This window comes from Nothobranchius furzeri, chromosome 5 (genome assembly GCF_043380555.1).
Source record: "Nothobranchius furzeri strain GRZ-AD chromosome 5, NfurGRZ-RIMD1, whole genome shotgun sequence".
In the NCBI taxonomy this organism is placed as follows: Eukaryota; Metazoa; Chordata; class Actinopteri; order Cyprinodontiformes; family Nothobranchiidae; genus Nothobranchius; species Nothobranchius furzeri.
Window position 1 is genome coordinate 66,939,432 of NC_091745.1, and position 26,536 is coordinate 66,965,967.

General features: G+C 42.2%; 1 protein-coding gene across 1 annotated transcript in view; it reads left to right on the forward strand.

Moving 5' to 3' along the window:
- Positions 1-26,536, forward strand: part of bmper (BMP binding endothelial regulator) — a 38,534-nt gene continuing 11,998 nt past the window's right edge. Inside the window, exons 1-6 of the mRNA XM_070551838.1 lie at positions 1-874; positions 9,243-9,328; positions 21,931-22,030; positions 24,828-24,910; positions 25,264-25,354; positions 26,271-26,353. Coding sequence (XP_070407939.1) covers positions 769-874; positions 9,243-9,328; positions 21,931-22,030; positions 24,828-24,910; positions 25,264-25,354; positions 26,271-26,353 — 549 coding nt within the window. The 5' untranslated portion in view covers positions 1-768. The remainder of the gene's footprint in view (positions 875-9,242; positions 9,329-21,930; positions 22,031-24,827; positions 24,911-25,263; positions 25,355-26,270; positions 26,354-26,536) is intronic.

The following is a 26,536-nucleotide window of genomic DNA, read 5'->3' on the forward strand; positions in this document are numbered from 1 at the left end:
TCTGCAACTGGATGCAAAAGAGAGACCGTTCTTCCTCGCTCAGACACAATTTTCAGCACACAGGAGCTGACGAATCGAAACGGATACTTGTTATTATTAAACAACAAACCGAGGCGTGGACGAGCAGGAGATGCGGACCAGAGGGGGTCTGGGAATTTTGGGAGAAGTCTGGAGGCATGGAGGAGGTCCCGGTCTGCGCAGAGGAGGCAGGACTTTGAGCTCCGCGGTGCGCTCCGACACCAGCTCCGTTTTAATATCAGTGGAGACGCAGTTTGCAGCAGCTCACTCCTCCATCCACGTGCACAGAGGATTTCTGGGACTTTGTGCGCGAATCGAAACATTTTAAAGACTTTTCGACCAGAGATTTAGACTTTTTTCCCTCTGCATCATTGCGCCTTTTCCTCTGAGCGCAGTTCATCTGGGTCAGTCAGTTTTTGACTTGAGCTGCACCAAACTCCAGCTGGATCCTCACATGAGCGGGGTTTGTGGGCTCTGGATTGGAGCGCAGGACATGTGCAGCAGCAGCAGCAGCAGCAGCAGCCGCGCTGTCTCCTGTCTGCCGGCGCGTCTTTGTCATTTTAATCTCGCTGTAATTATCGCGCGTCTGGCTGATGGTCGCTTCACAACGAACTAATTAACTAACAGAGGAGGCTCTCCGGGCGCCGACTGGATTTATACCCATTTTAAAGAAGAGAAGATTGGAATAGTTCTGTTTTTATTCATCCGTTTTTAATAAACTTTGATCTTTTGTCGTCCTCTTCCTGGAGAATGTTTCCCCGCAGCCTGAAGCCTTCCTCCTGGTCCACCTGTAGGGTTTTCTGCTGCTTTTTGTGGCTGCTACAAACACCCCACTCTTCCTCTGCGCTAATTACAGGTAAGATTAAAGGGATGATAATAACACATCACAAACTCCCACCGTGCGTAAAATCTCCTCAAACCGCCGGTTGTTCAGTCTGCCGCCGCGTCTCATGCGCTCTTTTGGCTCCTTTTGGAATCCTGCGCCAAATCACCTTCGGATCGTTTAAATTCTGCGCAAAATCACCAGAAAACAAGTAAACACATGAAAGATAACCCCTATCTATTTCATTTGTTATGATATTAATGCAATTTGTTTTTAGTTCATGTAAAATATACAGATCATTTTTCTGAACTGAGATAAAAAGTAAACGCCTAGATTTAATTAGCAGAATTGATTTAATCTGTGGGATTGTTGTAGTTTAGCACACATTTGATGATATTCACATAATCTGATGTCTTTTTTGCTGCAGAACATGTTTAAGTGATTTCTTATTTAAATCAAACCCAGTGATTTGGGTTTCTGAGGCGTTCATGAATAAAATAATCTCATCAGAGTGTTTTTAGCATTGGACGTTTTCTTTAACCAGCTTTGGTTTACCAGCGCTGCTCTGCCCTCCATCCTGTTCGGATTTCATGCATCAAACGCGCTCCCTCTCCCAAGTTTGCTGATTTTTGTTGACATCCTTGTTGGGAAATCGTTCGTTAGGGAAGGATGAAAGAACTGATGATGTCCGTGCGTCTTTACGCTGCGTTTCACTGACCAAATTCACCAGATTCAATTAGAGCTTGTTTGTTTGTGTCTCCTAATTAGTTGTTTGTGGTGTTGCCATGACTACAGCAACTCTCATTGACAAGTGATGATTTGGAGACACAGATCTAAACATGAGGGGAATAAAAAGCAGAACGGATTGTTTATGTGAGGGTTAATTCCGGCTTTTTAATTGAAACATTTGATGGGAGGCAAAAGCAGATTGATGTCAAACACGTGCATCGGTGCTGGAGAGACTACTCACCCGAACCCCAGCAGATGGGATTCATTCTCCTGGAAGAACAGATCAGGAAACTTCTGAGGAGTGTACTGTCAGAGCAGCAGGTGGTGGTGGAGGTCTAAAGCTGTTTATACTGACCGTAAAGCATCACTTCTGGTTTAAGTCAACTTTAATTTTTCATCTCTTAAAATGTACATTCAACACATTCAGTTGTTCACCTTTGCCCCCGAAGGAAGTTACAAAGGATCATTTACAGGAAACTAACATCCTCATCTTGTCTATATCTGATCAGTCAGAGAACTGAAAATGTGACTGACAAATATCCCAAAATACACTAAACAAAGGTTCTTTTACCAATGTTCACTAAATTCTACATATCTATAATTCCTATGAAGTACTAAAAGCAGCAGTTCTCACCAGTTATGTCGTTGCCTACAAAAGAGCTCTTGTTATTCACAGGCCCAGGATACTTGAGATAGATTTTGTGTATTTTCACTGGTTACTTTAAACAGAAAACACTATTTAACATGCCGACTCTGTTTTGACAGGATATACCTCCAAATCAAGAAAAGAAAAACAAATTTAACGTGTAAATATTTAAGAACAAAATTGTGCGTATGTACTTTTTTAACTGAAAGGAACCCCATAAATGAAGGATTCATACTTTTACTCACGTGAGAAATCTAAATGATTTTCCTGAGTTGGTTTGTATGAAACTAGTGGATTTAGGATGAAAGAGAAACAAAACCAGTTAGAGGGATGTTGGGATTTTAATCTTCAAGGATACCCTGATTGAACAAAGATTAGAGAATATATTTTGTGAGTTTGGATAAACAATAAACAAGTTGTTGAACAAATCTATGAGAATGAGACAAACAGCTTCTCGCCCTGCCAGTTTAATTACTCTCGAAGGTTGTAAATTTTACGGCGGTGGTGGAGTCGGCAAGGTTCGAATCCACAAGCTGGTTTACTGCTAAACTTAGACGACACAACCCGCTGCTACTGAGATTTATCTTCCATTCGTCAGGTTTACGCCATCATGGACCTGAAGGTTTTCTGTAAATTTCAGCCAGTATCGGTATTAGAGCAACACCTGTGAGGAGTTTTTTATTTAATGTCCTGATTTAGTTGGCAGAACTGCTGCAAAGTTATGAAGCTTTTTGATGTTTTTACTGCTGGTGGAACAGCAGTGCTGAACCAGCAAGAAAAAGCTGCTCTTTAGACTTTAAATATCACCAAAGGTCTGCAGTTTTGAGTTGGGAAACTAGGTTAAAAAATGGTTAATCCATGTTGACCTATCGACAAACCAATCAGGTCAGGGATAACCGTACACTGATACAAGAAATCGAATTGACCCATGTGGCTTTAAATTTCTTTCAATTTAAATCCACATTTACATCATGAGTCCATATCAACGTCCTTTACAGTTGAGCAATAGTTCTTAGATCAATACCGAGTCATTTATATAACAACTGTTCATCTCAAACATGTTAAACAAGAAGAACCCTTTAACAGGGCGAAACCTTCACCAGAACCAGGGTGGACCTTAAGCTTTGACTGTCTGGGTTCTGAACAGACAGGGAATAGACAATACTAAATGAGACACAAGGAGGACAAAGTTAGAAGCATAAATAAAGTTTTAATCCAAGCACAAAACCCTGAGGAGCTCCAAGACTAAGTCTAGAGAATGGACAAACATTGGCTCAATGAGGAGTTATTTTAGATGGCACAAATAAAAAACAGGAAATTATTTATTACTTGAATGGTTCAGTCAGTGGAGGGAAATTATTTCCAAATACTCCCTACTTCGGTTTTGAAAATTAAATGAGGCAATCTTGGTAATATTGATGAGAATGAAGTGATTCATTTGCCACCTCAGTGTTGGGCTTGGCAACATCAAGGATGCACTGAGGCGACTTTTGTATAAGAACCGTCTCCAAATTCAAGTGGAATTAAAGTTATTGACTGATGAGTGAAATACACAGATGAACTATATAAAAAAGGATGGATTAGAAGTTATTGCCTTTCTGAAACAATGGAATAAAGATCCTCCGGACTTTAGTTGTTTATGATGGGACAAGGTGTCCTCTTGACTCCCTCGTTCTGCCGGGGGACTTTAACGCTCAGGTGGGCAATGACAGTGAGACCTGGAGAGGTGTGGTTGGGAGGAATGGTCCCCCTGATCTGAATTCGAGTGGTGTTTTGTTATTGGACTTCTGTGCCAGTCATGGATTGTCCAGAATGAACACCATGTTCAGACATAAAGGTGTCCATATGTGCTCTTGGCACCAGGATACCTTAGGCCGCAGCTCGATGATCGACTTTGTTGTTGTTTCGTCTGGCCTGCGGCCGCATGTCTTCGACACTCGGGTGAAGAGAGGAGCGGAGCTGTCAACTGACCACTACCTGGTGGTGAGTTGGCTCAGATGGTGGGGGAGGATGCCAGTCAGACCAGGCAGGCCCAAATGTATCACGAGGGTCTGCTGGGAACGTCTGACAGAGTCTCCTGTCAGAAGGAGCTTCAATTCCCACCTCCGACAGAACTTCCAAAATGTTCCGGGGGAGGCGGGGGATATTGAGTCTAAATGGACCCTGTTCCGTGCCTCCATTGTTGAGGCGGCCGACCAGAGCTGTGGTCGCAGGATCGTTGGTGCCTGTCGTGGTGGCAACCCCCAAACCCGCTGGTGGACAACGGCAGCTAGGGATGCTGTCAAGCTGAAGAAAGAGTCCTGTCAGGTCTTTTTGGCCTGTGGGACTCCAGAGGCAACTGACGGGTACAGGCAGTCCAAGCGAAACGCATCTCGGGCGGTCGCCAAGGCAAAAACCTGGGCATGGGAGGAGTTCGGTGAGACCATGGAGCAAGACTTCCGTACGGCTTCGAGGAGATTCTGGTCCACCATCCGGTGCCTCAGGGGGTGAAAGCAGTGCGCTACCAACACTATCTATAGTGGGGACGGTGTGCTGATGACCTCTACTCAGGACGTTGCGGATCCGTGGGCAGAATACTTCGAAGACCTCCTCAATCCCACCGACACGTCTTCCTATGAGGAAGCAGAGTGTGGGGACTTTGGGTTGGCCTCTCAAATCTCTGGTGCTGAGGTCACTGAGGTGGTTAAAAAGGTCCTCTGTGGCAAGGCTCCAGGGGGTGGATGAGTTCCGCCCGGAGTTCCTTAAGGCTCTGGATGTTGTGGGGCTGTGTTGGCTGACGCGGCTCTGCAATATTGCGTGGACATCGGGGCAGTCCCACTGAACTGGCAGACCGGGGTGGTGGTCCCCTTATTTAAAAAGGGGGGCCGCAGGGTGTGTTCTAACTACAGGGGGATCACACTCCTGAGCCTTCCTGGTAAGGTCTATTCAGGGGTTCTGGAGAGGAGGGTCCATCGGATTGTTGAACCTCAGATTCAGGAGGAGCAATGTGGTTTTCGTCGCCGGCTGTGGAACACTGGACCAGCTCTATACCCTTAGGGGGATCCTGGAGGGTGCGTGGGAATTTGCCCAACCATTCTACATGTGTTTTGTGGATTTGGAGAAGGCGTATGACCACGTCCCTCAGGGGGCCCTGTGGGGGGTACTCCGGGAGTATGGTGTACCAGGCCCTCTGATACGGGCTGCTAGGTCCCTGTATGACTGGTGTCAAAGCTTGGTCCGCATTGCCGGCAGTACGTTGGGCTCATTCCAAGTGAGAGTTGGACTCCGCCAAGGCTGCCCTTTGTCACCGATTCTGTTCATAACCTTTATGGACAGGATTTCTAGGCGCAGCCAAGGTATGGAGGGCATCCGTTTTGGTGGCCTGAGGATCAGGTCTCTGCTTTTTGCAGATGATGTGGCCCTGTTGGCTTCATCAGAACGTGATGTTCAGCTTTCGCTGGAGCGGTTCGCAGCCGAGTGTGAAGCAGCTGGGATGAGAATCAACTCCTCTAAATCTGAGAACATGGACTTGATTCAGAAAAGGGTAGAATGCCTTCTCCGGGTCAGGGATGAGGTCCTGCCCCAAGTGGAGGAGTTTAAGTATCTCGGGGTCTTGTTCACGAATGAGGGAAAACTGGAGCGTGAGATGGACAGGTGGATTGGTGATGCAGTGATGCGGGCTTTGTACCGGTCTGTCGTGGTGAAGAGAGAGCTGAGTCAGAAGGTGAAACTCGATTTACCGGTCGATCTACGTTCCTACCCTCACCTATGGTCATGAGCTTTGGGTAGTGACCGAAAGAACGAGATTGCGGATACAAGCGGTCGAAATGAGTTTCCCCGAAGAGTGGCTGGGCTCTCCCTTAGAGATAGGGTGAGAAGCTCAGTCATTCGGGAGGGGTTGAGAGTAGACCCGCTGCTCCTCCACATCGAGAGGAGCCAGTTGAGGTGGCTCGGGCATCTGGTCAGGATGCCCCCTGGATGCATCCCTGGTGAGGTTTTCCGAGCACGTCCAACCAGGAGGAGACCTAAAGGTAGACCCAGGACACGGTGGACGGACTATGTCTCTCACCTGGCCAGGGAACGCCTTGGGATTTCCCCGGAGGAGCTGGCCCAAGTGGCTGAGGAGAGGGAAGTCTGGGCCTCTCGCCTTAGGCTACTGCCCCCGTGACCCGACTCCGGATAAGCAGATGAAAATGGATGGATGGATGGATGGATGGAAGGTGTCCTCTTCATCAACCTGAGAGCCAACATGGCTTCAGGTGGATTTGTAATTAACACCTTTAGTTTTTGAGTCATCCCCGTTACAAGGACAGCAAAAAGGATTTTCTTCAGTTTTCCCCAGAAACAAAGTGACGTCTCCCTCTCCTCATGCTGTGTGATCTATTGCAGGAAAACTTGGATAAACAGGAATAAATTTGCAGCACCATCCTAATATCTATTCCACATCTGCGCCCATGCATGGACTTGCTGCCATGCAATAATATTTTTCCCATCAGCATCACCGTGGGGTGTTAAACCGATCCGACGCACGAGTAAACATCGGAGCGTCCGTCTGGAGCACATTTCATCGCTCTGCAGAACAGCAGGAACTGCTGGCTCAGAGATGTTGACATCTGTCTGCTTTTACCCATAAACCCTTGTGTTTTGGGGTCGTTTCCTGTCGTCGGTTCAGATTACGTTTTGCACTCGTAACAAACTGACTGACTCATGTTTTTAAGACCTGGGTTTAAATGTCGGTACTTTTACCTGGACGAATGAAGATAAGGAAGAAAAGTTCAAGAGAATAAAAGAGAAAATATTAATGTGCACCTGATTTTAGCATCAACAAGTGTCTGTCTGTTTAGCTTAGTAAAAAAAACTCAAAAGCTCTTCTAGCAAACTTTATTTTTAAAAAGCACTACAGGTGCTGGCCAGTAAATTAGAATATCATCAAAAGGTTGAAAATATTTCAGTAATTCCATTCAAAACGTGAAACTTGTACATTATATTCATGCAATGCACACAGACCAATGTATTTCCGATGTTTATTACGTTTAATTTTGATATTTATAGGTGACAACCAATGAAAACATCAAATCTGGTATCTCAGAAAATTAGAATATTCTAAAGGCCAATGAAAAAATGTTTGTTTCTCTAATGTTGGCCAACTGAAAAGAATGAACATGAAAAGAATGTGCATGTATAGCACTCAATACTTAGTCGGGGCTCCTTTTGCCTCAATAACTGCAGTAATGCGGCGTGGCATGGACTCGATCAGTCTGTGGCACTGCTCAGGTGTTATGAGAGCCCAGGTTGCTCTGATAGTCGTCTTCAGCTCCTCTGCATTGTTGGGTCTAGCGTATTGCCTCCTCCGCTTCACAATACCCCATAGATTTTCTATGGGGTTAAGGTCAGGCGAGTTTGCTGGCCAATCAAGGACAGGGATACCATGGTCCTTGAACCAGGTGCTGGTGGTTTTGGCACTGTGTGCAGGTGCCAAGTCCTGTTGAAAGGTGAAGTCTGCATCCCCATAAAGTTGGTCAGCAGCAGGAAGCATGAAGTGCTCTAAAACTTCCTGGTAGACGGCTGCATTGACCCTGGACCTCAGGAAACAGAGTGGGCCAACACCGGCAGATGACATGGCACCCCACACCATCACTGACGGTGGAAACTTTACACTGGACCTCATGCAACGTGGATTCTGTGCTTCTCCGCTCTTCCTCCAGACTCTGGGTCCTTGATTTCCAAAGGAAATGCAGAACTTGCTTTCATCAGAAAACATAACTTTGGACCACTCAGCATCAGTCCAGTCCTTTTTGTCCTTGGCCCAGGCGAGACGCTTCTTGCGCTGTTTCTTGTTCAAGAGTGGCTTGACACACGGAATGCGACACCTGAATCCCATGTCTTTCATGAGTCTCCTCGTGGTGGTTCTTGAAGCGCTGACTCCAGCTGCAGTCCACTCTTTGTGGATCTCCCCCACATTTTTGAATGGGTTTGTCGTCACAATTCTCTGCAGGGTGCGGTTATCCCTAGAGCTTGTACACTTTTTTCTACCACATTTTTTCCGTCCCTTCGCCTGTCTGTTAATGTGCTTGGACACAGAGCTCTGCGAACAGCCAGCTTCTTTAGCAATCACCTTTTGTGTCTTGCCCTCCTTGTGCAAGGTGTCAATGATTGTCTTTTGGACAGCTGTTAAGTCAGAAGTCTTCCCCATGATTGTGGTGCCTTCAAAACAAGACTGAGGGACCTTTTAAAGGCCTTTGCAGGTGTTTTGAGTAAATCAGCTGATTAGAGTGGCAGCAGGTGTCTTCTATATTCAGCCTTTTCAGAATATTCTAATTTTTTGAGATACCAAATTTGGAGTTTTCATTAGTTGTCACTTATGAATATCAAATTTAAATGTAATGAACATTGGAAATACATTGGTCTGTGTGCACTGCATGAATATAATGTACAAGTTTCACGTTTTGAATGGAATTACTGAAATATTTTCAACCTTTTGATGATATTCTAATTTACTGGCCAGCACCTGTATTTAAAGGTCCAACCCCATTTCGCCAGTCTCCTCCTCATAGGCCACGCCCCCAGATGCAACAGATATTGTCAAATAACCATAAAAACCCAACCTTGGCTTACCTTTTCTATCCATGGTCTCACATTATTCATAATGTAACGCTACTGTAACTGTAGCTAAAATAGCTACCCCGGCTCTGTTTTCACTTCCTGTTTAGCTGCTCCAAGCCAAGAACGCACGATTTGTGCACCAAGAGGGGTATCTGCAGAGAGGGGAGGGAAGGTCATAGGGTAGTATGATGGATGGATCAGGACCCAGTTATTAAGAACGGGATGTTCACAATGATTGGATGAGGTTTTTCCAGGATTCTACATTTCAGAGGTGATTTTTTATTCATTGGTTGCCATCATGTGATCTCAATGTGTCAGAAATGCTCCAGAAAAGCCTCTCTTAACCAGCGTTTTAAGTGTTTATTCTTCATCTGACTGGTCAGAGACGGAATGCAGAACCCTATTCTGTGCATTAATTCTGCCTCGTCCTCCTGTCGTTTGCAGGCACTGAAGCCAGCTGTGATAATGAAGGAGAAGTTCTGCACATCCCCAACATCACCGACAACCCCTGCATCACCTGTGTCTGCCTGGTAGGAACCGTTTTCCTCCTCCTCCTCAATGAAGTTGCAAACGTTTGCTTTGAGAGTTATCAGCAGCGTCGACATCCCTCCTCTGTTTGTTCTTTAACTGCTGCTTCAGGAACTGAATCAACTGAACCCCTTACACGAGATAATAATGTTTGTGCAGCGGAGAGCTCTGTGTGTCATTAATCATAAATTCAAGGTTCTGGTGGCATTTTGTTTCATCTCTGTGAATGATAGCATCGATCAGCTCAACACCTCTACAAACTGCAGAACGGGATGCATTTGATTTTGTTTTTAAACACATATAGCAGCACATTTTCTCAGGCCCACAGGAGCTTTAGTTGTAAAAACCAAGTTACTCGCAGAGTGCACCATAAAATGCAGCTCTTTGCTGTTCTCCAAAGATTTTCAGCAAACTCGCAGTGAAACACAAAGTGGGGATTGTTTGTTTTTACAGACATGCCTGTTGTCATGCTGTTTAGCCCTGGCCCGGTTGTTAAACCAAACTACAAAACACCGGGCGAAGAGTCTTTCTGGGAACATGTGCCCTTTGACCCCCCTCGTCCCCCTGTCCCCACCTCTTTGCCATTGTAGAGGTTTTTGTTTAGGTGGGTGAGAATGGACCAGCGGGGCTTTTCTGTGTCCCTACTTTGACATTGACCAAAGAAGTTGTGGTATTTAGATGTTTTTTTACGACCTCCTGCAGAGATGCTGGATTTCTTGCATTTAATCTCCTCCAGAATTTAGCTAAAAAGTTCAAAATGAAGTGAAAAGAAATGGGGTTTTTTTTGGGAAAGATTTGTTTACATGACTACAAAAACTATGAAAAATATTTTCCCAGATGGTAATAATCCTGTCACACATAAGCGTGCATATTTCAGAGAAGAGTCCTGACATGTTTACCCTGCTTACAGATCCAAATACCACCAACAGCAAAGATTTCATAAAATGTTACTCACTCAGATCCTAGTTACTAACCAATAACATTATAAAGATTCCCAAAAATCACCTAAATCACCTCAAGTCACAATTAAGCCCTAGTTCACCTGTCACCCTGGACCATTTAGGCTGGATACCATTTCTAAGTGTTACCCCGTCCTCTTTTGTATGATATTCATCATTGCTAGAGGCGGTTGCTAGAATGTTCCACTTGGGACACATTTGCAACCAGCTGCTCCATCAGTACCACAGATTCCTTCTACATAAACAGATGCATCACTCTGTTCATTTACAATGTTTATTTATTGCCCACATTAGCATTAGCTATACCTCATGCTTTAACATTTTAAATATTTTCCTGATTGAGGATATTTTAAGGGTTACGAGAAACAGAGGAGATGGGACATTGCTCCTATTACTCCTCTGATGGAAGTGAAGTAGGAAAGAATTTAAAAATAGCTTCAGTGACAACTGTAGCCCAGAACCAGATGAACTTTACTGCCCACATGCAGGTTGTCGGTTTTGAAGAGCTCGGCCAAATCCCTTCTGAGTTTTCGACTCGCTAATATCACGAGTTACGTACACACGATAAACCCAGCTAGTTTTGGGTGGTTTTACTGGCTCCTGATTGGCTGCTCTCAGGTCCCCCGCTTCCTGAAGACCAACCAAGCTGTCCTCTGTGTTATCAGGGTAGACATCAGCCAAAGCCCTGGTGAATGCTATCAGTCATCAGCAGGCAATGGCCGCCCTTTCATCTCTACTTTAACCCCCACTACACACACTCACATGTCACCTCCCCCCCCACCCCCCCACCCCCCCCCACACACACACACACACACACACTCCACCCTGCATACACACTCTCATAAACATACACACATTCAGGATTCAAGCTTCATTGAATTTCACCTTTGTTTATCTCCTGAAAAGCCCTTTTTTGCCCTTTAGCATTAATGCTTCACAGTCAAGTACCGACGTTATACTTGTGATTTAATCAGCGTTCTGTATTAACTTGTGCAAACAAAAAAAGTTTCAGTTTTTGTATGGCGGTTTCAGATGATTTTGAGATATTTAGTGAAACATTAATCATGTTACATGTTTAAGGTTAAAGGTGTGGTTCGCTCGTTTAATCAATATATTTGCAGTGGTCTCTAGTTGGAAAGAATGCCTTGTAAAGCCTGGGGCACACCGGAGGCGGACGCGCCGCGATGCGCCGTCATTTTAAATAGAAGCCACTATAGTTAATGAGAGTGGGCACACAGAAGCGCCGCGCAGAGGCGCTGAAGATAGGCGCTGGTTTTATCTCAAGCGTGGAGTACTTTACAACAGACTACTTTGCGGCACAAATCTAACAGCAGTTTTGATAACTTTAAAGTACTATTGATCTTAAAATATTTTAAAAAACAGTGTCCTTACCAATTTTTTATGAATTAGAGTCTCACAAAACACGATGGCAAGTCTGATCATGTATAAACAATAGAGTCACTTCCCGATTTTTGCTCTCAAGTCCCGTGTGATGTTGTGACTATCACGCGACTTTCCAAGAAGCACTCAGCGGTACGTCATGTGTGACCACTTGACTTCTCAAAATCTTGGGCGCGTCCGCCTCCGGTGTGTCCCAGGCTTAAGTCTCTTTCGGGAGGTAAATTAACTGGTGTACCATTTCCAGGAACTAGTAGTTACCCACATCATAGCTGAGCTTCAGAAGACAGGATTTGGAGCCTAATTCCTGATTTTTGGACATCTCGCCTCAGATTGTGTAAGTGCGTCGGATCTCTACCACTGACCTGCATCATAGATGTTTTATCTCCACAAATAACACAAACCTAGAGGATTCTGCTGTATGGTTAAGTTGCTAAAGCTAATGGTTAACTTATACTAATCTGGTTGTTCTTTGCTGATTCCTGGAAGCTAAACCAGGAACAGCCGTCCTCATTGTGACTCAAGATGGGTTCATGAATGTTCAGTGACAGTGTGACGTAGATCTGTCAGGCATTTCAAATCCTAGTTTCACCGTCTATTTTCTGTCAGAAGCTAATGCGGGAGATAGGTGTAGGAGACTATTTTCATGTTCAGCCTGCATGAAAAACTCAGAGGGACCAATAGTAAAGTTAAAGTCCCATTAATTCATCACACACTGGTGAAATTCATCTCCGCAATTGACCCATCTCCGTGGGGAGTGGTGAGCTGCAGCTGGGGCTCCGCTAGGGAACTATTTGGTGGTTTGAGCAAATCCACATCCACAACATGGCAGAACCCCTTTAAGCTTGTGTTATTTGTGTAGAGATAAAACATTAATGTTGTTGAGCAAATGGAGGCAGCAGAAGAGTCAGGTTCCTGTTAGCCAATCAGATGTGTTACATTTGCATGTCATAAATATTGATGAGAATGCCTAATAATCCTGCCGTTTTCTGCCCTCTACTCATCCGACCAACTTCTACTCTTGAAACAGGAGCTCCAGAGCTTTTTTCACAGAAAGGCTTTCATTCATAATAGAGACCACAGCTAAATTACGTTTAAAAAGGATTTATTTAAAATGTACATAAAATAATAAAGAAAAGAAATGAACCTCATATTGCTGCATGACCCCAACATATTCTCTACTGCACGCAATCAAAAAGAGCCTTGTGTCACTGTGATGTCTATGGGAGGGCTGGTGAGCCGCTGGGGCTCCAGTGTCACTCATACATGGGTCAAAAGATGAGAAGGAGATGGGGGGTCTGCTTGGTTACCTGTTAATGATCCTGTGTGTGAGGACACACACATGTACTCACACACAGAGGGTCCATTGTGTGCGTCCGGCTGAGGTAGAGTGCAGTAATGGGGCCAGGAATGGATGTGGCTGACAGACTGACTGACAGGCAGGTCGCCATAGCGATCTGTTATCTTGGATGGAGTCAGTCCAGTCTTCATCGTCCTCGTCTATCTGTCTGTCCATCTCCATGTCTTTTTCCACTCTCTCATCGTCTCTTCCTCCCCTCCTTCACCTTCAGATTGGCTCTTTTTTTCTCTCCATCACTTCTTCTAGATTAACTTCATCCAGCAGCAACACTCACAGTCATGAAATGTTTCAGCTTCTTATAAATTTCTTCTGTTTTTTGCTTTTTACTGTGATCACAACTCTCATAACTCTCCTACAACTCCTCTAACTCTTTATGGTTAAATTATGATTTACAAGTGATTAATTAAAGGTACAATATCAAATCAAATAAAAGATACTTTATTAATTCCAGAGGAAAAATAGAGTTTCAGTACACACAATTCAGAGGTCAGACATACATGAGCAAGACACATGACAAGAATTGGTGACTGTGGTCATTCGCAACCCTGAGTCGCACTACCTTAATAGAGATAAGAGGGTTGCATGAGGATTGGTTCAGGTGGAGGGAAAAAAAGACATTTCAGAGTTACCCTCCACCAGGAGGGCAGCTTCGCTCTTTAAAAAAACACCTCAGACAGATATGCAACAGACTTCAGACATTACACAACATAAGTGTCCACTAGGTGGGGTGGTGGGTTGGGACTATCCCCACTTCAGTTCCTGCAGCCACGATAAGCAGCGCATGTCACCTCAGTGTGGATAGGGGGAGGAGCATTGAGGGTTGGAGGGTTGCAGTGACCCTGGGACGATTCAGTGGCCTTCCTGCAGTCCCGCCCAGGCTGGGAAAGGAGACAGAGTTGAGTTGCCATTGCGACGGCACATTCCACATATCTTCTGAGGGGGGGATTTTCATTGGAGCCTTGCAGGCTCAAGGGCGCCAGATTCCGATTAGAAATTGTTTTGGGGCCAGACAGAGATAATTTCCTCTCTGTCTTACAGTTTGTTGGTCCTCAACCTCTCAAAATCCCAATAATGGACATTAATCTATCCCAATCCGTGTTGATTCGTCCACTCGCTCCTTGATGGCATCCATCTTTTGTGCCAATAATGAATCTTGGCCAAAGCTCCAAGGTTACGATTCATCTCAACATTTATTTGAGTCTGTGAATTCACAGCGCGGTGCAAACCATCTCTGAGCTCTGGGATCAGGCCAATATTCCTCGACAGCTCGTTAATTTTCCGGTAAGCCAGGTAGCCTCCAAGGCCAATGAGCAGGAAACCTGACACCAACACCACGAATATCCACATGTCTTCAGAGTCCTCCACAGACAGGTGAGATAAACAAATCAAGTTCCACTGTTTCCAGGAGTCCATGATATGCCCAACTGGGTCTGTCCCGGAGGGGCATCCGGGAGCCCCTTCTCCCGTTCTCATTGTAGAATTTTTTTATCAATCATGTTGAGAGACCAACTGACGAAATCCATTTCAGTGAATTTCAGTTTCCAGAAAAAATGCAGAAGCAGCCGTGCACCCAGCACACCCAGACAAACAAAGGGTCTTGAGGATAAGACATGGAGGAGAGGAGGAAAAAAGCGTCTGCACCCTCCAAGAGCCGGAAGAAGAAATATGTCAGATTTTTACAGTGAAATAATTAATAAACAGTCTAATGTCTCGATCATGCTGGAAAGAAGGTTACAATGAAACAGATTTCCTTCTCAGCCAGATTGGGGGGGGGGGGGGGGGGGGGGGTTGGTTGTCAGTTTTACTTCTATTAAGAAAAACAAAAGAGGGAATTAGTCTTTGTTTACAATCTGTGAGCCTGTGAGGTTACCAAGTCTGCGCCGAGCTAACGCTGTAGTCAAACGCTCCAGAGTTTTTTAAAAAGCCAGTAACAGGAGCGACCCAGAAGTAATTTCTTGCACACCTAAGTAGCCACAGCATGTCTTTATGTTACTCATGTGAAGTAGGCTAGAAGCTAACGTTGAGCTAACAATGCGAATGGTAAATTGGAAGCAAAAAGTTGGCTTTAAAAAATCTCAAGCTACATTTTCAATTACCAACAACTCAATATTAAAGTGAAACATAAGTATGAAGTGAATAATGGGTCAATCGTGGCGTTTTACTTCCTTTAGCGAGTCATTCATAACTATAACAGCAAGACAGCAAATAACCACACTTCCTGTAATGCTGGAGCTATAGTACTGTGCCGCACGTAATTTAGGTGGTGTGGTCGCTCACAGAGTTAAAAATCAAGTGTATATAATATTTATATAATTCTACGTATATAATATTGGTAGATAAAGTTATCAGCCATAACTGCTGTATTAATATGATGTATTGATATTAGTCCACGTGCATCCCAAATTTTATTAAAACCAGTCACAACAAAAATGAAGTAGGCTAAAGGATTTCAAAAATCACAACACATTCTCACTCCCAGCGCGTCAAAAACAAACGCTTGGTCAGCCTTCCTCCGCGTCAGACCCCTGATGCCAAAAGTGCCCTTTTTCGTCACTTATGTGCGAAAAGGGTTTTTTGCCTTTTCTGACGGCAGATCCCAATGCAGCGTAAAACTGACGCGATGGGATGTCCGCAGCCAGGGCACCAAACAAGCTCATTGTACCTCACCCTAACCTTATCCTCTTGTTATTTAACCTTCCCCTCACCCCTATCCTAATCTTAACCATCTTGCTAGCTAACATGTTAGTGATGTGTCGGTCGCTCTAATAGCCGGTGTCGGTACAGGATCTGCTCGGGTGCCAGCGCCCGCTGATGACGTCACATTACTGCAAATCTACTCGGCTTTCACACATACGTTTTGGAAAGACATCAGCAGTTTTATTAATAAATTCTTGTTTGTTAACACCTAAATGTTTTCTTTATAATTGCAATTTGTTAATAAAACACCATATTATCTTTGTTTTGTAAAGAATGTGAAACTGCATAAAACCAACATCGGACTGACAAACAATAGAACAGTTCTTATATGTGAGGCCACATCTGTTTGTATTAATGTGGAGCTCGTCTGTATATTTCCTTAGTTGTTATCTAAATACATTCTTTGACTCAAAATATTGCTTGGTGTCTTTCAATAAAGTTCTTATATTTTATTTTGCCCCATTTCATCAACATCAAGAGGTTTTGAGGGTCACCGTTTATCATTTGCTCATATTTTACATTTCCTTTAGAAATTCAAATATATTTTCTGCAAAAAGTGTTGATTTTTAGACTACAGGACTACAACCGCTAAGACTACGACTGCAAATTTGTTCTGACCAATCAAAATCATAACGTGATAACGTCACTTCCGTGAGCTTCATGTTCAGCCAATCAACTACTTTGACGTCATCGGCAGCCGAAGGACCCCGAGCCGATCCTGCACCCGAGCCGATCCTGCACCGACACCGGCTCTATGAAGTGAGCGGCGGGAGCATGTTCACTTCAAGTTCTAAAGAAATTCAAGGTCTGAGTCAAAAATACGGAGCTTAATTTTATGTCTTCATCCCGAAGGCTTTTGGGAAGACATTTTGTGGATTACAGAGACAAAACAGGTGTGAATACTATAGAATCCGGTGTAAAACTTGTCAATTACTTGACACACATGAAAAACTCAACTTCTGCATTTATATTTGACTTTATGAATACATAAAACAACTTTTACTTTAAAATCTTTGGTTCTTATCACAGTTTGTGATTATTAAGCATAAGAATAAGAATACCTTTATTAGTCCCTCAGTGGAGAAATTGCAATATAAAGAAAGAAAAGCAGAGAGAGCCATCGCATTACAACCCCTTACGTGATCACAGTTCATTTAGTCATGTTGGTTTTTAACGTCTTTCCTCAATGCAGTCTTATGTTCAAATACATTTTAAATGTTTAGGCTAAAACTTACTGGGAGAAAAAAAATGTATATTTTTCTGGACGACTCATTTTCCTTCCCACGTCAAACTTGACATGAGTTACTAAAAAAATACCAAAATGAACCAAATCAGAGTGGGTTTGTGACAGTCTGTGTATTTATGCTGTAGGAAAAATGAAAGATTGATGTAAATATTGCTGAACAGACAGAAGTTTGATGTAAAACTTAATATAAGAAAATGTGAACAGAGCAGAGCTTTGTTTGCACTTTTCCACTAGGAAGAGAAATCTGATTAAACAAAATCCCGATGTAGAAACCTGAGGATCAGGTTAAATGTGTTTACACAGCAGATAAATCCGATGTTCGAAGGATAAATATTAAGCAGGACAAAGTGCCTGCAGCCTTTAATCAAACATCCCAGCTGAAGGTTGTGTGGAAGCTCCCGGTGAGGAATTTTACACTCGTTACCTGCAATCAATTTGAGAGGAGGGGTCAAAGGTCATTTTCTACCTGAATGAAAACAGAAGCTGATCAATAGAGGAGGGACGTTTAGCTGATAAGCAGCTGATAACACAGAACCAACAATAACGCTGTCATCTGTTTTTACTCCCCTTATTTCCTCCTGCTAACAAGTCACAGAGAGCTAACATCAGATTTTATAAGTACAGTTAGATAACTTTTTTCTGTTTTAATTTTAAAAACTAGACAATGAATGCAGATGAGCTGCTCTTCCAATAGAAAAAGTTAAAAGTAGAAAAACAAAACTAATGAATAAAGTTCTGTTTGGGCGCAGTTCCACGGTCCACTAGCACAAATCCACCGTTACAACAGCTTATTGAAAAACAATGCTGCAAACTGGTTCTGCATCCCAGAAAAATATGGAAAAGAACTTTAATAAAGTGAATAACAATAAAGCAAAATAAACATCAGACAGGATATATGAAACATATTTTTAAAAAGGAAACATGATGATGGGACGCAGCACGGATAACTTCACTTGAAGGGTTAAAATAACGACCACACCAAAAGAAAAACAATAAAAATGTTTTGTTTGAGGGTTCAAATCTAATAAGGTCATTTTAATATAGGAAATAATACAGGGTTTACATTTTTTCATTCAAACGTCTCCATATTTATTTTTGTTTAGTAGTGTTTGTTGTCCAGTTATGTTCGGTCAGTGCTCCAATAAAACGTTGGGAAGACTGGAAGCTTCATGCTTTTAATTCGAGTGAAGTTGTGAGATGTGCAGATGAGTTACTAGTGTGTAAACAAAAGTGTGACTCTGGAGTCATCTTTCAAAATGACTGCAGGCTGGAGGTTATCAGGGGAGCGAGAGTTAAGAGCAAAGCAGGAGGTGTTTGTGGGACTTAATCTGAAAATAATATAAACACAACAGGGGAAATCTGGTTAGTCTGATTAACAAAGAGAAAGTGCTGAAGAGGAGATTTATGAGGAATAGACACGGATGGAGGGAGGCAGTGATCCTTGTCGCCCCCTAGTGGCAGAAATGGATGAACCTTTTTCATAAATAGTTTGTAAACTTCATTCAGCTGAAAACCTGATGTTCATTCATTCATTCGGTCTTCCTGATGAATGCTGAATTTGTTTCTGAAAGGTTTTGGAAGAATTTTGGACTAAAACAATTTAAAAAAAGGTCATTATTTATTTTCAAACATCTGTAGCTGAATAATTGGAACTTGCTACTTCTGACATTGTTCTGTTTTGGGTTAATTAATTTGGACACAAGCTGATTACAAACAAATGCATGTAAATAAATACGTCATTCTGGGAGAGTACAACTAACAAAAACAGAACATCATCATCATCCTCGCTTTCTCTTTCTCCAACACTCCTGGTCATTCCGGTGCATTATCCCTCATTATGTTTGTGTGTGTTATGGGGGGTGGAGGGGTCCGGTCGAGCGGTCCTGGTGCCGTGGTGGTATGTCGAGTGTTTATAAGGAGAGGTGACCCAGTGTGACCTTTGACCTCGACACAACGAGGAGAGCGGTGGACTGGGTCACATGTACTAATGCTACTTAGTGCTAATGGATAACAGAACGGGGGCAGAGAGGGACGCGACCTTCCAGACATGCTGTTTCTCAGAATTTAAAGGGACATTTCAGCTGATTTTTCCTCCGCCAAACTTTATTCATTTATTTATATGAAATGGGAGCATTTTTAAGTGAAAACATAACACATCAGATTTTGCTGGAGTGAAAAGAGTTTTATTTGTGCTTTTATGTTTGTATTCTCTAACTTTTTACAGCTCGGTTTTATTATAGTCTACTAACAACAGCAGCTTTCCTAATTTATCCCACAGTTTAGCATCAAATTAGAGACCGAAGCCAGCATTGAGTTGATGCAACAGGAGCGGTTTAGAGAAGCACCTCATCAGTAATTGATCATAAAGTTTACTGCTGTTTTTCACTTGGAATCAGCACTTTTCATCCCTTTGGGAAGTTTTACCGCCCGACTTTCCTTCCAAGTGGTGAAAAAGCTTTTATAACAGCTTCATAATGCAGGACAGAAATCTGTACAGTAGAACAAAATAGTTTTTTCCACCCATGGTGTTCAGTCCCAGCTCTGGAAGGCCACTGTCCTCCAGGTTTAGATGTTCCTGCCGCAGCACGCCTTATTCAGATCCACGTGTTGCTGCAGGACTGGGGGACAAGCTGAAAATGTCATTTAATCAGGTGTGTTGAGCAGGGAAATAACAAACATATGCAGGGATCAGGATTGCGTAAGATTGAATTTAGTTCATTTTTATTGTTGTTGCACCTGGTAACTGCAGTTCCTTTGTGGAGCATGTAAGCTAAAAAAGAAACAAGGTAGTATAAAATGAAAGGGAATCATTAAGTAGTGGTAAAGTATTGCACAGGAGCACCACTGTCTTAGACACACATTTGGACACATCACCACTTTCTTTGGTTTGCAGTAAATTGCAAACAACATTTAAGAGTGTCTCGAATCACAAGAAAGGTCTCTCAGTTCTCCCGTGTGAGCTGCAGGGCCTCGCCGCCGCTCAGCGGGTCTTCAGGGAATGCTTGAAAATTTAGCAAGATACATTTTGTTCTCTAAAGAAAAATTTTGCACAACTGCAGCACAGATGTCACAGTTTGTATTCTCCCCACACACCCTGGGCAATTCTAGATTGTGTTGCAAAGAAAGCGGTGCTGATTAGTGAAGTAGACGTGTCCTGTCAACAACCTGTTTGAGTTTTGTTGCCTTAACTTGCAGCTTTATGTCCAATTCTGTTGATGTCCCGTCATTATTAATCTCTTTTTTTTTTAACACTATCACCTTGTGTTACTTTTAGTAAAACTTTATTGTGTCACAAGCAGGATTCAGCTCCTGTATTTTTATATTTTTATACATGATGATTTATTTTATTGTTGTACGACTCCTAAAGGATTCTCTCAGGAAACCGTAATTTTATAAGAACATCTACGGTAGAATAATCTCACGTTCTTCGTGTCTGGGCCGTTCCATTTCATCTGTCCCGTCTTTCCATCTCCTTTTCTGTCATGACATCATCTGACCTCGGTGTGGTTGGGGTTTAGCTGGAGCTCTGCTGCTATAATAAACCGGCCCGGTTTATTTTCGCCCTCCTTTGATCCGGCCTTGTTAGAGCCTCCTGCCGCAGTGCCGCAGGGCCACGGGACCTGCCAGCCTCCGCTTTATAAACCCTCACAGTTTGTAAAATAAAACACACTCAGCATGTGGATGAAATCTGCAATAAAAGCTGGGTGTGAAAGTCGAGCAAATTAAACGACACAGACCCGGTCCAATCCCACGGTGCAGTTAGCAGTAATGACAGACACAGTGTGCTGTTGTTCCTGAAGGCGACAGGAGGCTTGTTGACTTGGTGTGAAAAATCACAGCTAAACTGTGAAGAGGACAGTCGTCTTTCACTTCTCAGACTCCAAACTTCAGACCCCTGAGGTTCACAGCAGTCCAGAATCTGCAATAACTAAACTTATTGTTAAATGTAACAATGAAACTATGATTTTTGAGGAAATGTAGCCATCTTCTCCATTCGTTTAGTAGATTGCTGTACAAAAAGAGACATTTATTTATTAGCAACCATAGAAATATATTAGTTGCAACGTAACTTTGCAACAACGACCTGAAGGTAGTCTGCTATGACGTCTATTTTTGTTTGGGCTTGCAGGCTCCCGTAGATCTCCTCTCCTTCCTGTTTGGTTCATTTGACTGGTCAGCCAAGTTCAGTTAAGTTAGTTGTGCCTACAAGAGTTTTTAAAAAGTGTGAACTTAAAATAAGTTAGTTGTATTTCTCATTCTAAACATTATTCTATGGTCATTTGTACTGTTTCTAACATGATAAACTTTTCGTATTTACCTTTAAAAAAAGCTGCAAACATTATTTTATGGTATTTTTTTTAATTTGCATTCTTCAAAATAAATCCAAAATAGATAAGTAAAAATCTGAACATAAACATGCTACAAAGTGGTGATCCAGATCAACATGCTATATGGAGATAAAATTCATCATTCTAATAATTCAAGTGCGGGTCGTACAAAATCGTTTGGGGGGCCGGAAGTGGCCCCCAGGCCACACCTTGGTCATGCCTGATTTACAGTCTCAACCCTTATTTGGGACTGAACGCTTTTCACAACTAAGAAGTTGCGCATAACAGTGGTCAAGGGTTACAATACTAGATGACTGCTTCTGTACATAAATAAGTTAGATGTGCTTATATACATAAACCTTTGTTATTATTTTTCTTCAGATTATTCTCTTTAAGTCTTTGTGCGGCTGTAACAAGTGAATTTCCCCACTGTAGGATCAATAATTCTATTAATAGTTCTGTTCTATTATATTCTGAACGTTCTGTTTAACTGTTTGACACAAAGTTTAAATAAGCTGAAATAAAAAAAAAACTATTTAGATTACCGGAGGAAGAAATACCAGAAAATGTTTGGTGAATTTTGGAAACCCGATGAACTCCTCTGTTTTTCCTGCAGGGCGGGAAAGCGGACTGTAAACAGGAGAAGTGTCCTCTGGTTCCTGATGACTGTGCTCTGGTGGTGAAGCAGACTGGAGCCTGCTGTGAGAGGTGTAAAGGTAAGGCAGACAGGTGGACAGACTGTGTTATTTAGCATGATATTACAGTGGTAACGACAAAAATCAACCTCGAGAGCTTTATTGCAGGACCGCTGTATCTGCAGCTGCGTGGCTGTAATGGGGGGCCGTTAAAACCCAGAAACATAAAGATCCTAACCAGAGTCTGAAAGAGCGCACACACACTCACAAACCCCTGAGGGATGCCTTTATTGCATTGTATTCGAACAGCCAGGCCCAAAAACGACCTGTGGGGGTAAACCTGGATTTTTTACCTCATGTGAGCACGCACACACACACACACACGCACACACACACAGTGCATGGAGACAGTTTGGCTGCTGACAGGGTTCACCGTTAGGTTTACAAGCAGCAGAAATACAGTTGCTTTTATGAGCCTGAAGCTCCTCAGCATCTCCTCATGCCTCATCATAAAGGGACATATGTTTGTTTATACATCAGAAGAGCTGCACTCCTCATGAGAAGCACCATACTAATCTGCTTTAGGGGTTTCTTCTTCTTGTATTCACAGATCCTTTGGTGTTTCTTTATTGTTTGCAAGCGACTGTGGATTCAAACAAAGGTTTGATCCTGTTAAAACAATAGAATCAAATGCAGTAAAAGTACAAGTCCTGCAGTTGTGCACCTTCGCTGCATCCTTTCATCATATCTCAACTTCTGATGCAAATTTACAAAGTGCGTTTTTAACCTGCTTTAAAATATGTTTGTATTCACATGCATATCTATTAGATTTTGCGATGTGTATACAGCTACATTTGTTCCCACACTCCCTGAAAATTCTTCATCTCTGCTGAAGAATAAATCTGTATCCGTGGAGTAAAGGAGGATGCAAAGAAGCATGAGGACCTGATTTCTGGTATACAATTATTTACTGTAGAGCATCCTTATAGAGCTCCATCTTCATCAGATTCTGGCGTCCCAACCTAAATAAACCCAAACAGCTTCTTGGAGGATGGGCTCGCTCTGAGCTGTAGAAACCACGAGGCTCCATGGAAATATAAAAACACACACCTTCATCCCTGCCCTCAGCAGGGGCGCAGCATTTTTGTTTGCAGTTCGCCGTTTTACGGCGCAGCACTTCGTTAGGAGAGATGGAACGCGTTCAGCTTGGACGCGAAAAGTCCTGCGTCGCCTCAGTAGTCCGTTTGTTTTTGTGCGGCTGACGTTTGGTAGCTTTGACCAAATTTAAGACCTTTGTTTCTCAGTTTTGGGAAACCTCTACATGTCACAGCTCAGCCTTTTCAGTGGTTTATGAAATCATACCCACAGTTAAAGAAATCACAGCCAGATTGCATCACTTTACGAGGAAGGGTTTACTCTAATATTGCTCTAATAAACAAGTTTATGCAAGCTGCAGCACACAAAAGGGCATTTAAGAGTTATTTAAAAAACATATGTCATTTAAAAAGGTCTGAATAGAATATTAACGTTTTTATTGTCATTTTTAGTCATGTTTACACTGGATCCTCATTGTTTTTGTTTGGATCCAGCTCAGCAAGTCCGACATCAAGGGTAGATCAGACCCAGTGGAAATGGATAAAAAATAATACATATTTTACTAATTAGTGGAAGTTTATGTAGAAAATCTGTAAATAATTAGAAATAACTTTAGAAAAGGGAAAGGTGGACACGAGAGTTAGAAATCTAACAATGTATGAAGAAATCCCACGATGATGCACAGATGTGAAATGCTGCCAGAAGGTAGAACACAAGTCGTTAACATCGTTTGTTTTTAAAAGACTTCATCGTTGGAAAAACTGGTAAATGAGCTCAAATCAGTTTGTTTTGAGAATTTAAATTTATTTTAGAATTTAGAAACAATGAACTACGAACAGGAAATAATTCATTTTCAGTCTGACAATAAAATAAACTCTAATTAATTAAACCATTAATGTTAAATTGATAACTCTGGAAAGCCTGATTAGTCACTTTTACAAACAGAAAAGACTTCTAAGGATTGTGATCTTTTAGGAATGAGTAACACAGCTAAACGTTAGTGCTATGTAGGTATTTGTCCTTGTTTTGTTACATTTTCTAAACATTTCCTTGAGGTTCACGTTAACTCAGAACTTTATCTCATAATAAATTCAAATTTTTACCCCAATAAGAGGATTTTTCTTTCTTCAGACTGCTGCAATGCCCATTTGGTGCTGTGGAAACATTGAACTAAGTCCTGTTTGTTTCATCTAGAATGTGAGGTCTTTTCAGGTCGTGTTTGTGAGTTCATGAGCAGAATGTGACTCTGAGATCTTATCTAATGCATCTGTTATTATTTTTAAAACTGAATCTGTTCCTGCAGCAGAGATGCTGGATCAGAAGTTTTGTTTTACAAAGAATAATGCTGATCAATGGCCGCGATCGGGTTTCGGTGAATGGAAAGTTAAACATTGATCTGAGAGCATTTTACTGTAAATGGGATAAAATAAACTGGCTCTTGGTTTTATGGACAAGGGTTGACTTTTGGTGCATTTAAGAATATATTAAATCTAAATGAGTGATTTTATTGTTATTAGATAAATAATCATTATATGTTACTTACTAGAGTTACATAAAGGCAACTAGAAAAAAATGTGCAGTTATCTTCAAAATCATTACATATTAGATTTTATGAGTTTGGGAAAAATGCTTCAGTTTTTATTTCTCTAATACAAATTAACAGTATTTTTAAATTGTTGACTATTATTTCCTATAATGAAGGAAACCAGTTCCCCATGTTGCTTGTTTTTTAATATAAAGAAGACAAATGTGACTAAAACTACTCCCTATGTCTCTGGTTTAGGCTGCACGTTAGACGGCCGATCCTACAACAGCTCCATCTCCTGGACCAGCTCAGCCAAACCCTGCATAACACGACGCTGTCAGGTCTGCACCCTGGAAGATCTGACCACAGATCAGATTTTAATTTGTTAGAGGAGAACAGAAAATGAAGAGAGCAAGGGAACTAAGAGAGGTGGGAAAAAAAATCAGAGGAGAGAGAATAGTCAAAAGAGTGATTGAGTGACTAATGACAAGATGTTTATTTCTACAAGACGATTTAAGGAGGTAATGATTAAAACAATGTTGGATAAGATAAAAAATAAAAGTATGAGGAGTAAATTTCTAGCTGCATGAAGGGAATGATCAAAAAGAAAGTGTATGAAAACTGCATGAGAAGAAAACAGGAGAGGATGAGATCTTTTTCTGCACACACTGAAGGAACGTTTTTTTTGCTACAGGAAGGCGTGATCACAGAGGCCGAGGTGCAGTGCGTCATCCACTGCAAGAACCCCAAAATCCACCCTAAAAAGTGCTGTCCCACCTGCCCCAGTGAGTAACTCACTTTACAAAAATGCTGTTGTCTCTTGTTGCTGTCCCACAAGCTGGAGCGTAACATATGGGGAGTATGATTCTTGAGAGGCCTCAGGTTCAATACCCGGACAAGCCCCCAGTTGGTATTGCCCAACGAGCTGGGTTGTAACATTGCTGTCAAAAGCAAAGCTTTCAGACACTTTTAGAACCAGACGTTAGAAATCATATTTACTGAATATTCAAGTGAGTTCTTACATTTTTACTGTCTGCAGGGAAAAACTACGTTTTTTTTCTCATCGATTTGTATTGACACCATCTCCCATAGTACTTTCCTCAGCAGACATACGTAGGTATTACTCACATTCCTCTTGCCTGGTTGACCTCCTAACTCTCTGGCCATACAAAATTTGTTCAACTGAAGTCATATAAATCCAATCTCTTTCCTGTTTCTGCTGGTGTACCCCAGGGCTCTGTCCTGGGGCCCCTTCTGTTTATCATTTACCTTCTCCCACTAGGTTTTATGTTCCGCAAACACAACATTCATTTTCATTGTTACACGAATGACACCCAGCTCTGCCTCTCAAATTTTTATTTTTTACATCTTAGTGTTTTTATATATTTTTGTAACGTGTAATCTTGTTATTTTTTTCTCCCATGGCTGTAAAGTGTCCTTGGGTGTCAAGAAAGGCGCTTTCAAATAAAAGGTTTTATTTATTTATTTATTATTTATTGTTATTATTAATGCATTTTTAAAGGAGTCAAACTAATGAGAGACTTTTCCTTTATCTCAAGGAGAAACTGTTTTAAAAACCAATATTTTCAGTTTAAAAAACCTTAAAGTTATTTATTACCTTTTGGGAAAAATAAAATGTGTGGAGACAAAAAGTGAATTGAAAGACTTTTTTTTTCTCATTTGAACACCTTTTTCCTACAGGTTGCATCTTTGAGGGCCGCCTGTATAAAGAGAAGGAGGAGTTCAGCCCTGAAGGCAAACCCTGCATCAGGTGCACGTGCACCGTGAGTCCACAGGCCATGTCCACACTTACCCTGCAGCAGAGACTCTGTCCTACACCACCCTGTTACCTACCCCTTACACACACACACACACACACACACACACACACACACACACACACACACACACACACACACACATACACACACACACCCTCCCCTCTTAAACAAATAAACCCTACAGGT